Here is a 13,006-nt window from a genome sequence, read left to right as displayed (position 1 = left end):
AACCTTTTTGCATTGTTAGATACTTTAAATATGTCACAAGGTCCAGAAAATCTAAAACTGAGATGGGAGACAGTTCTGAAAAACACTTTTATTGAAAAAAAGAGAAATATATGATAAGCAAACAATAAAAGGCATTTGTTCTTTTAAGCAACTCTTTATATCCAAAAAGTCGGAACTTCCACACCTTAGGGAAATAAAGACAGAACTGAGATGCGCAGGCAGTGTAACCATTTGATTAGATGATACCACAGGTCTTTAAATGCCTGGCTCCAGCATCCCCAGTGCTTACGTTTGCTTCAATAGATGATAGTAACAACCAGGAGGAACAAATTCCGTCCAGTTGCAGGACAAAGCCAGAGAAGCTTAACTCAAAGTAAATTATTCTCTGTGCAACATCTTGTTTTGTAATTTGCCAATGACTACATTTCAGATTAATGTTCCACAGATAAGAAGGAAAAAAAAAAAAAACAGATGAGGGAAAAGAAAATTAAAGTGGCAGCAAACACATTCCTGTCCAAAGCTTCCTGGAATCTGGTTATTTTGTTCACCTTGTTCTAACCTGACATAAGAGATAAAGGTGTACACCAGAGCATTACTGGACTAAACCCAAGGCAATTAGGAGGAAGCTGTATACAGATTTGTAACGTTGAAGACTACAATTTTCTCCTGCAGGTTTCAGGTGGTATTTCAGAGGGAAAGGAGATGACAATTCATATGCCAGCATCATACACTGCTAATACAAGCACACGAGTACAGCATATCTTAATTTCTTATTGAGGTGATAAATATTTGAACATTTAGCTGATAAGGACATAGCTGAACACTAAGGTCTGCATATCTGGTATTTTCTAACAAGGGACATTGAAAGATACTGCTTTCAAAAGTGGACACAGCTTGAATGTCTGACAGAAGATTTTTGTTTGTCAACAATAAGCAAATTCTGTAGCACGTGGTCTTCAGTCAGGAAGTTCTTGTCACATCAAAGATGTGTAAGCTAGCTATCCTAAATGATAACACCTTTCATATGATTTCATAGGAAGAGTTATTTTTTATTTGCTCACATAAACAAAGCAACATCTATGATGTTGAACACTAAAGCCACACATAATGGCACCCCAGATGCTTACAGAGACAGGAGAGGCTCCAGAGCAGCAAAAACAAAAAAATGTAAGACTGTAGATACACATTCCCAACAAGTGCTTAAAAAGATCAGACAGTCCCAAAGATTTTTATGGTATATCATTCTGTTTTTTTCCAGTGGTAAGCTCAGTATTATTGCAGTATGTTGAGGACAAAACCAAAAGCACTAGCATGTAAACCCAGGGAATGAACAGCAGTGGGATTTTTAAGGTTTTACCTTTCTAGGGCTTCCTTGAAGACAGAATTTCTGGTACACCTGAAAATAAAAGAAATTAAATTGAAAAGAATTAAAACTGGTAGGCAAAACAATCTCCACAGTAGTATAAAAACCATAATGTTTATAATGAAAAGATAACATTAGTAAGAGCAATCCAAAGACCATTGTCACCTTGTAACAAAGATTCTGGGAATACACACACTACACCTTACAGAAAATACAATGTGGAGCATCAGAAGTATGAGGTCACGTTACACATTACAGTTGACTGTTGTCAACACATGTGTTTCACATCCCACAATTGACTGATGTCACATTAAGTGTTTCACATCCCGTAGAATGACAATGTCTCACTACCTCATGAGGATATTAAACATACCAGTTGTTTTCAACCCAGGCTCTTACATAAAAATAATAAAAAAAAAAAATCTGTGTGTCCTAGAAATATGTTTGTAGTTTTTTCTATGTAGATCCATGTGTTGTCATAGGGCAAAAGATTACATACCTCATAAAGGAAAAAAAAGATTTAAACTAAAGGTTGTGAAGTATTGAGACAGTAGGCAGAAGGAAACGGCAAAGAAAAGCCTGCAAAGCACTAAATAGAGTATGACATCCCTCCAGTTCTGCCAGAACCTACAGACAGGCAAAGAAACTCCAAGATAAAGCCTATGGGGAGGAAATATAATTACCAAAACAAAACAGTAGAGCTATTACTCTTAATCTACTTGGAAAATAATGAGATCAGAGACAGATCATGTTCTTCAGCACACTTTAATTTTAAGAGTCTTGGTGGTTTTGCATTTGAGGTGCCACTCGCACTGCTTGACCAAATACTTTTCAACAAGCAAAGTAGTCAAAGACGTGATTACATAAACAATGGCTGCTTGGCAGGGGTTGGGAAAGAGGCCAAGCAGATTTCATGGAGTTATGACAAGTCCACCAAATCTTTCTTGGATCTCTACACAGTTAGGAATATCCAACTGTTCGGTTCTTCAGGTGAAAAAGCAGGAAGTCAAACCTGCCAATGTAATGAAACACTGGCTTTTTATGGAAGTCCATCTGTCTCAACTCTCTGGCTCAAAATACAAGAAAACAGGAGTTGAAAAAGTAAGAATTAATGCCAACATTACTCCAGTAAATAACATTGATCTACTAGCTCTTAAATCTATTTGAAATTTAAAGAGATGTATTTGATCAGCTCAGCTGTTTGCATGAAAAGCAAAGTGGGTTTGATTTCAAAAGTTGTTTGGTTAGGGTTTTTTTTATTTTTTGGTGGTTTGGGGATTTTTTTTTTGTTTTGTTGGGTTTTTTAAATAGCATTTATGTCTTCCCACAGAACAGTTGCTCACTTTGAGGTGCTTAATTTTCATAACCATTACAAAACATTTAGTTGAACTTTAATTTGTAGCCACATCTCTGCTTTCTCTGGGAATAAAACATACAGCACAAAATTTAGTTAGAATGCCTATATGCTTGTACTGTCACTGACTGCCCAGACTGAGAATCAACCAAGCAAAATCACCACCTTTATTATAGAAACAGTCCCTCTGAAAGAGAACTGTTCATTTTCTACTGCCTAGAACTGCTCATTTTGTACTGTTCTTATTACAAAGTACTTAAAATCCCTTTGAGAAACTAAGCTCAGGAGATGCATAAACTTGCTTTTGTTTTTTATCACAGCAGGAATATAACAACTTTTTTTTAAGACAGTGGGAATCCAGAATGAATTGTTAACAGCATCCTTATAAAGCTCAGCTAATTCTCAGTATATCATATAAAAAACTAAGTAGTTCAGAGTATTTCCTTTCCCAAATAAGCATATTCTGTCCAATAACCCCAGTAATGAAAAAGAAAATATTTTCACATTGTAACTCTCAGGTTCTTATTCCCAGATTTAACTTGAATGCAAAACACTTCACTAATAATCAGTAAAAATATAAACAGCACATAGCATTGTTAAACTGTTCATTAAATTTTCTCACCATAAAGTCAAACCACGTTCCAGTTCAGTAATTGCCTATAACTCTAAACAAACAATAGGTTCTGCCTCCATAAATACTGTTCTAGTTCTAAATCATAAGTTATACAAAATATTACACAGACCACTCAACAATCCATCCTTAGTGTACCTGAAGAGGTCTTTACAACCCCTAGTGAATAATTCATGTTCCTATTTTTCCATTGTCCTACAACAGAGAAGGAGCAACTTCAATTCAGTCATAGCTCTAACTTTGAGATCTGAATGCCACCAAAGAATGGTCAAAACCTCAAGGAGAAATTGCTTTACAAACCCAATCTACTTCCCAAATGAAAGAACTAAATAGTCCTAAACATATCTGAAATAACAAACCAGCATCTGAAGAGATTTGCCATATGCTAAACTGTCGCTCTCCCATACTGAGTGATGAATTAAGATGCTAGTGTAGCTGGCTGCTTACTACAATACTGTTCATGTCACTCACATATGTTGCTTTTGCAGTTATTAAAGTTTTTTGTAAACTAAGGAGCACATCAGATTTGAGAACAAATTACAGACCAACTGAAAGCACTAAATTCTCTACCGATATCCATGGAACTGGAAGAAACACTACAAAAGACTGGAAAGATAATACCTTTGCAATCTGCATGATGGAAAGCATGAGAAAATTCAGGACAGCTAGACAATAGTCCAGTACTTGGTATTTTCTGTAATCTGTGTGTGATACCATAATGCCTATGGTATTGTAAAGAGAACGTACAGAGGGAGGAAAAACTCACCCACAGCACTTATGGAATATATAGCAACTAGCTAGTTAGCACAAACATCTCACTGATGTGAGAGCTGGAGCTTTTCTCCATACTTGGCATATAGGTAAAGGAATCCAGTAAAGAATTATGATAATGGCCTAGTAAAAGAAGATAACAAGAGGCTGCACAGTGAAATACATAAAGTAGTAAAATGCTTATAGTAGGCGTGTTTGTATCCCTAGACAAGATCCAGGTTACTGAAGAGTTGTGGCTCAACAAAATCAAGCAAGTCAAAACTTGGAGCATTGGTATCAGAGCAACAAATTGTCACTGTGTGTCTGTAGCAGCCAAAAGGACAAGAATACCTCGGTACTTAGCTCTTCATCATGTTTCTTACACTCCACAGGAATGTCAGTTCTCCACATTCCCCAGAACTTGCATTACAAAAAAAGTGTTACTTTGACAATGACTCTTGAACTTCATAATCAAGGTTCCCCAGCACTATCACATTCAGACTTCTATAAAATCTTTTCTGACAAATCAGAAGTTGAGGGATTCAGGTGGTAGATTTGTGGTGAGGGGAGAAGCAGAATATATCTGTACTTTCCATAAAGACAGAAGTACTTGTAAGGTACAAGGAGCCCTCTGAATGACAGAATTTTTAATAGGCTGGACTCTTCTTGCTCTTGATTAATTTTCTCATCCATTTGCTTTCAGACTACACTGAAGTTTCTGTAAATGACAGTACAACACCACTCAGTTCTTTCCACAGCTCCTTGTGTGTCTTGTCTCATACACAGGCAGAGTTTGACAGAATACAGATGTACAGCATCCTGGCCTCTGAAGAAATACTTGGCAGCAGATAGTTAAGGAAAAGCATCACGGTACAAGTTTATACCCATGATTATTCTATTGAGTAGCGCTCTAATACACATATGTGCGTGTGTCTAAATGAAGTGTTTCTGGGTGCATACAGATGTACACACTGCTGTGGATGTTATTTGTGCTGTACTGATTTTAGGTTGATACTTATGACAGGGCACCTGTAAGTCTAGAATAAGAGACATCGGTGAAGATGGTAGGCTACGTTTTCAGGTACTGTAAATAGCACTTCCGAGGAAAGAAATTTAATCACTTTCTAGCCTTAGAGAATTTGGCTCCGGGTCAGGTATCACAAACAAGGTCTACACTGACATTTGCTCCATGGTGAGAATGGATTAGAACCATCAGATGTTTCCTATTACCTGGAAAAGCCACTATAACTGTCATACATGCCAGCCACTACCAGTTAAACAGGAATATCAATGAAAAAAATTTAACTGAAGATCTCGGGGACAAGTTTGGGGACTTACCATACTCCCATACACTCCTCAACAAAACCCGCCTTGGCAATACCTCAGGCAGTCAATACAAAAGACTGGTTATGCAACAAAATACCTTGGTCTATTGAGTTGCCAAAGAGAATCACAGGATACCAACAGCAGCAAAAAGGGCATTATTACAGGGCAGCCAAAGTGGTGACTAGTAAGTATAGTTAGTGATATACAGATAGAAACATTTTCACCAACATTAGAGGTCCAGTCAGTCTCCCACAGAGAGGTAGAAACTTGCCTTCTGCATTCTCCAAGACACTGAGCTAAAGTGTACGGACTCCACCCAATAGGTCTCATGAGACAGAAGGACAAAAAGAATATAACGCTAAGGGTAATTTTATAGTTTGAACAAAACACAACAATACACATAGCCACACATATAAGCTTTGCCAGCCCAATAATCAAAGACCAATTTGATAACAGCCTTCTGAAGCTTCACCTTTTTAAGATACAGACAAGAAAAATATTCATCACTTTCAATAGTGATTCAAATTAAACGAATTATTTATCTGTATTGTTGATAGAATTCCAGAAGTTTCAGGCTGGAGTAAAAGTTTTAGACAATTGTTTGACATTGACATCACTTCTGCATTTCAGAAATAATAAAAGCTAATAGGTACCATTGCTGGGAGATGCTTCTACATTCCTGAGCGCCTTTTCTCAGGAACACATCCTCCAGCCACATATTCCCTCTCACACACCACATTTGTTTTGCTGAAATCACATGGGATTCTCAGGGGCTCAGGTTAGTTCTATTACACACTTTAACAGTTAACCAAAACACAGAAAGCAGGTACTGATATATTAGCTGTTCTTTCTGGGAAATTTGCATAGTCTACAGAAGATAGTACTGTTTTCCCTGTAAATTGCTAGCAGCACCTTCAGCTGATGTATGAATTCCGAGATCTTTATCACTCAGAACTGATGTGTTTTAAAAATTTAAATGATGTACCTAGTCCCATTTCAACACAGGCTTTAGTAGCATTTTAAGGTCTCGCCATTTAGCAGCTAGAATCCAGCAAAGGGGATACAAGTGCTATTACTGGTAGTTAACGGATATTCTTCTTCAGTTCAATTGCTGAACTACTTTTTTGAATAAAGGACTCAGTTCCCAAAGGGAACAACCTCCTTTCATTACTATCCAACTCTTACACTAAAGGAGAATTCTCCACAAGTGGCAAGAAGGGGCAACATTCATATTTCTATTTCTAGGTTCCTACTTATTAGAGGATAAAGGCACTGCACAATATCTAATTTATGCAGGTCACATCCACTACCTCAAGTCCAATAGCTGGACACATTTCCATACATTGTCCTTCCCATTTTAAAACTGCCTTTTATTCAGAGCATTCTTCAGCAAAAAATACATTTAAAGACTACGCAGAAACAGCAAAAAGCATTACCTTTTTTGAGCTGTGCCGCTCAAGATGTGCATCTCCTAGTGGCACTAGTATGCTTATACAGTTTGCGTCTGCTCTGGTTACCTGTGCCACATGCTGCTGCACCCTCACTGCTTTCAAGAGGGCTGCAGTGCAGGTAAGCAGATCAGTGCTGGCTTTGACCCAGCTACCTGCCAAAGCAGTAAACCCCCAAGCTTGCCCAGATAGTTCAAAGGAGCAATGCTAGCATAGCTCCAGGACCAAGAAAGCATATGCTGTAGTTGGCTACCAGACAGAAGTCACATCCTTGCTCAGTTTTCAGGGTTCTGTCAGCAACAAAAATAAACAACAAAACACCCTCATGATCATACTCTTTCACAGATGTAGAGACACTTCCACAATGCAGTCTAGCACTGCTTTAAAGCAGGACTCCAGTAAGATCATAACCACTTCCAGTATATGTCTGTGTCCATGCTCCACCTTAACAAAGGGTTAAAAATAGTGTTGGAAAGGCACTTACAGCAGCCACCACTGACTGAAGTCAGAGATGCCAATCCTATTAAGGCTGCCTTTAGCACAGGCAGCATTCTGAAGACTAGCTTCAAAGCATTGCTCTTCTGCCACATGTATGCAAGTCTGCAACTATTGCTACAACAGCAGAATGTAGAGTATTTTCACTCAACCACCACTGTTGAGCACACCACTGCTGCCAGAGATACATATCAAAGTTATGAAGATGAGTCACCCATTTTCTGAATTCTATTTAGATAAATGCATGCTAATTGATGACAGAGCCTCAATCCTTTCTTCTATGCCACTTCTGTTCCTCTATATATGCAGAGTACAAGACAGAGCCTGAAGTCCAAAAGCCCAAGTCTTTGGAATTATTTCTTTTTTTTTTTTTTTCTCTCCAGCGCATGCCACATTTTTAATCTCATCCCAGCAAGGACTTCAACAGAACTTGGTTTGTTCAGGTCACACATTCAGGAAAAATGTTTTGCCATCTCAGGAGTGGGCGCCTGGGAGACTACCCAAACCATCTGAAGTGCCACCTAGAGACACCCATATACTAGCCAGTACTTACAGCTGTTGACATCTATCTTCTAACTTGCACTGTAGCAAGTTTTTAAACATGATTAGTACTTAAAGACTATTGGTGAAATGACATCTTAATTAGCACTTTACTAACAAAAAGAATTGTCTCCAAAATGTTATGAAGACAAACAGTAACTTCTCTCCTAGTACCAAAGTAATACTACATGCATATGATACTCCTTATTTAACATACTATAAGCTTGCGTTTCTAGCATGTTATATGGTTTAAGTTGTCTGGGCTGGTTTGTTTTAAGCCCTGTACCTTTTTTCTTTCCTCCTTTTAATTCATTACAGCTCCAGTATATCAACAACAATGGAACACACTATTAGCTTGGATTTAATTGCTCAACTAAAGAAAATTTATTTCAAGATTCAATCTGCTGCCTTCCTTGGCGGTAATAATTTGTACAGAAGTGCTGTATGGGATTAGACAAGCTACATGTTTGGCAAGTTAAAAGACCTGTAAGTAGGCTCAGCACCCAGTTTAACATTTCATTGCAATCTACTAACATGCTAATTAATATCTAATCAGTTGAGCTCCTAATAAGTATTCCAGATATTAGATTCATACTCACTCTTTTTAAAAGCTAATAACTTACAGCATATAGAATGGCAAAAATAAATCAAAGTCATCTCATGTCACACAATTTACTTGAACTATTTTTCAGAAAAGAAAAATTAACTCCTACTTAAAACACACTTGTATGAGAGTATCATCAATATTAGGTCAGCAAAAATGGTGCCAAACACAAAGTTCCATGGGTATCATTGCACAAGATTTATTTTACCAAACTCTTTCCCCTCTGCGTGTGCACAAACCCCTGATGTTTATATTAAAGGAGCTCTCAAAATTAACAGACTACATGTAATTTCAGGCAATTAACAGTGTACGTTCATCAACAGAAACCTCTGCATCTAGATACGAAAGGAATAAAACCCATGGTCCATTCATTGCTTCGGGAAAGAAAAAAAGTAATCCAGAAAATCCAAAATAAAAAACAGAAAATGGCTTGGCAAACAAACAAGACAGCAGAATGTCGAGCACTTCTGCCAAAGATCTGGATAGTGTCCTGATCACATATAACTTAGCTACATACATGACTTACCGAAACAGGCTTTCAAGTTCAAATCACAGAAGTGGCAACCATGTCATTTTCCTGCCTTCGACAGCAACCTGGACAGACGTTTTGTACTCTGCTGTCCCCAAATGGGCTATGGAGAGTTACTGATCTCATTTATTATTCTACCAACAGTCACTATGCTTATATGAATATTTAACTGATGAAGAAATTTCATCATTAATACATTTAGTAATCGGATAATTGGCAATACTGAAAGTGGATAAAGCGTGCATAAAAAGCATTCACATAACAGGTTTACTCCGCATACATTGGTACCATCACGGCTGAGCGCTACAAAGAAAGAATAGTTATCTGCAATGACAACTAAAGTGATATTGATAGGCTATTCAAAAATGTTTAAGTCCTGTAATTTATATTTAACTTCTCATGTGAACGCTTAAGGGCTATATTCTTCCTGGTAGAGAATGGGATTATTCTGTAAGAACTGTTCATACTCCACATAGCCACTTCAAATCAATTGCTTATGAACCACCTACAGACTAAAGTTATTTCAAGACTATTTTTTCCTTTCAATATATTGTTCCAGTTGACAAGAAAAACAAAACTCACAATTTAAAGTTACTAGGCAATAGCTTGGGTTATTCAGTTATGCAACTGTTACATTTCTAAGTACAAGATCACAGACTAAATTTCCAAATAGTCAAGCATCTGCTATACTTGCAAAATTAGGTTAAGGGCACAAGAATGCCTATTGAAGCGCAAGCATTCTTACATTGTATCAGATATTTCGGACTCTCCCTTTCATTCATACATTGATACCAGTGCTCCAGGGAAAGGCCCTCCTCAGGTAGAGCCCGAATGTGCCCCTGGTATTGTATTTCTGAAAGAAAACAAAGAAACTTCCTGAAACTGTCTTCAAGAAAGATATGTTGCTTGAGCAGGTTTTCATCTTCCAAACTACAAACACCAAAACTACAGGCTACAGTCAAGTGGCTCTCGGGATTTTTGTGTTTCTATGAGGATGACTGAGAAGTCTTATCTCCTCCTGTATCCTCCCTCTTCTTTATCTAACTGGGACTAAATACAAAGGGTAGAAAGAAACAAATAGAAGCACCCCCACACCCAACACTGGCAATGTACAGAGGCAGAGTAACAGCGTTACCTGCTGAAAACTCCTACAACCCCAGTGCAATTCTGGCAATTTATTCCACAGTCTACATTCCTTTAAGAGTTTCTGTTTCCAGACTTTCATCAGTTATTCTTGATTTGTCTAAACTAGTTTGCCAGTCATTGGGAAAGAAAAGTGATAGACAGAAAAGAAGATATATAAAAATGAGCTTCCCATCACTTTTTACTGCTCAGTTATAGATTTATATAAAAAAGCTGCTTAAATGTCTGCTCATATTAGCTCTTCACTATGTGAATTAATCCTACAGTGCTTCCTGCCTTTACTTTTTTTAAATCAGTGTTACAAAAAAATTTTCCTTTTATTACAAAAATTTTACCTAAAATAAGAAAGGATTCCATTAAGAATCAGTGTTAACCAGTAGAAAAAGAAAGCCTGTCCTGGTCAATGCAGATGCCCATCTTTACACTCATAGATTCAAAGGAGCCACATGTTTAAGTGTTGCTACACCTACATACAAATTACAATTATTAAACAAAGCTAGCGGTAGCTTACTGAAAGAGATTCTTAAGCTGCTGCAAAACAAAACTGAACCAATGCTGAAGTAAAAAGATATTTTTAAAATGCATTAACAAATTTATAAAGTACATTATTTTCCCCTCACACAGCATGCTACCTTTTTTAACCAAGTGCTTAAAAGCATGTCACTCTTTTTCAAGGTTAAGAGTACTGTGAGATACCAGTACTTCTGAAAATGCTATGATTCAGGCCATGCAGCCTGACTTAGTTTGAAAGCAAACCCAATTTGAAGAAATGTAGAAAAGAAAAAGCATTAGCTTTCCTGGCAGTCAGCTTCCAGTATGTTGAAAGTCTGTGTTGCTTGAAAACATAACTCTGTTTTTTGGTTATCAATTCACATTTAAGTTTGTGGTGTTCTCTAAGCAAGGGTATAAAAAAAATATTTTCCAGCACAGACATTTGAAAAGTCAAGCAGCTTACAGGAAGAGGCCTCCAAGAAACATCTGAAATTCTAAACACAGTTGGGAAAGAGGCCAAAGGATCTATGCAAACCCACTTTATCAACGTAAAGCTAAAGAACAAGGATATGAGCTGATAAAATGATTTCTAATGCTCAAGTCTTTAAATAATTTGATTCAAATTAAGAGTTTTGTTTGTTTTAAGTCACCATTTTTATCTGCTAACCACAGCAAAGAAGCAATCAGAACCATGACAGAATTAAGATACCCTCCAGGGCTGCAGAAAGCCTTATGCTTTATGGCTAAGCAGAACGAAATTCTCCCAGATGTGTCAAGTCACCACTTCATGGGAATACTGTATTATCATTTTTTCATATTTGCACTTTTTTTTTATTTGGACAGATTTCTACATTCCATCCAATTATATATTTTTCTAATTCACTTCTGTGACTGAACACAGACACTAGATGGGCACCTGTACAGGGGCTAATCAAGCTGCACTAGATGGGCACCTGTACAGGGGCTAATCAAGCTGATCTGTCTAAACAGGCTACATAGGCATATCCCACTTCTGAATGCATAACATTCCACATCTGTTAGGGAGTTTAAAAAAAAACAAACACACAGCCCAGCTTTTTATCAGCGCCTTGACTAGATACATTACATAAACTAGAAATGTACAAATGGAGAACAAAATTTAAGACTCGCAAACAGCCTGTCATTATAAAGGAGCTGACAGATGTTAATTTGTCTACCACGTTTCTAAATGTCTCTGACATGTAAGTATCTCCAGCAAATGGTAGAAAATTCAAAGATACCATCTACAGTGCTGTTCCACACTGGCAATAATACCTTGCTTCCTAAGCACACCACAGCAAGCTGTGTGCCAGAAGGTAATTTGCCTTTTCTTCCTAAAAAAACCAACCAACCAAAACAGAAAAGCCCAAACAAAAACCACCAAAAAACCCCACACAGGTTCAAAGACCAAAACTCTCTCACATGCACGTAGACATGCACAGAAAGGTTGTTACTGCTGAAGGTCATTCAAGGCAGGAGCTGCAAGTTCAGAAACCTTTTAGTTTCAAATCCAGACACACACAAGAACATGTGAAAAACAGCTTCAACACCACAAATTTGTTTGCACCCCTTTAGCAGCTGAGCTAGCCCCTGATGCTGCTTTTTGATAACAATTTTCCTGAAGTTTAAAACTGCTCTGCATTATATTGACCCCATCATCCACCTTAACACACCAAACATGCATGTAATGCTAATCACAGAGGGATAGGATGGTAATGTTATTTAAAACTTTCATGCTACCATAAGATCATCTTGGATTTACCCAAACAGATTTGCTAGCAGATCTGTGGAAGGTACATAATGGTAGGGGTTGCCATGGGAACACAGTACAGCTACACACTTTGCCATGACAACCAGACCTCCCTGGAATACTAATGAGTGCCCATGGCAATGTGAAGCTAAAAAGATGAGCTGTCTGGAGATCAAATATTTCATGTATCATTTATAAAAAAACCTATAAATATATTTGTACATTTCCTGTGTGAGATTTGATGGTTTCTGGAACTCTGCAAAATATTACATATGCGGCAAAATTGCAAAGGGGAAAAAAAAAATAAATGGCTGCAGTATAAATGGAAAATCTTATTTCAAGGCAATGCCACAGTTGAAGTTCAATGCCACAAAAACCCAAAAAATATCTATAGTCAACACACCCAAAATTTACATCATCTTGCACATAAACACTATCATCAGTCTGTGATGTACCAGTTATCTGTACATAATGCTTGGTATATTCTACAGCCACCAAAAAGGTGCTATTCTTGCCCAGTGCAGAAAACTGTATTGAGCATGTCTCTGTTCTCCATATGGCAG

General features: G+C 37.5%; 1 protein-coding gene across 2 annotated transcripts in view; it reads right to left on the bottom strand.

Moving 5' to 3' along the window:
• Nucleotides 1-13,006, bottom strand: part of ANK3 (ankyrin 3) — a 374,073-nt gene that overhangs the window by 326,868 nt on the left and 34,199 nt on the right. For both annotated transcript variants that reach the window (XM_040605364.1, XM_040605345.1), the window contains exon 2: nt 1,358-1,396. Coding sequence is in view for 1 of the 2 variants with exons in the window: in XM_040605345.1 (XP_040461279.1) it covers nt 1,358-1,396 (39 nt within the window). In the remaining variant the exon portion in view is untranslated. The remainder of the gene's footprint in view (nt 1-1,357; nt 1,397-13,006) is intronic.

The sequence above is a fragment of the Falco naumanni genome, chromosome 9, assembly GCF_017639655.2.
Source record: "Falco naumanni isolate bFalNau1 chromosome 9, bFalNau1.pat, whole genome shotgun sequence".
NCBI lineage: Eukaryota > Metazoa > Chordata > Aves > Falconiformes > Falconidae > Falco > Falco naumanni.
This window is presented reverse-complemented; position numbering and strand designations above follow the sequence as displayed.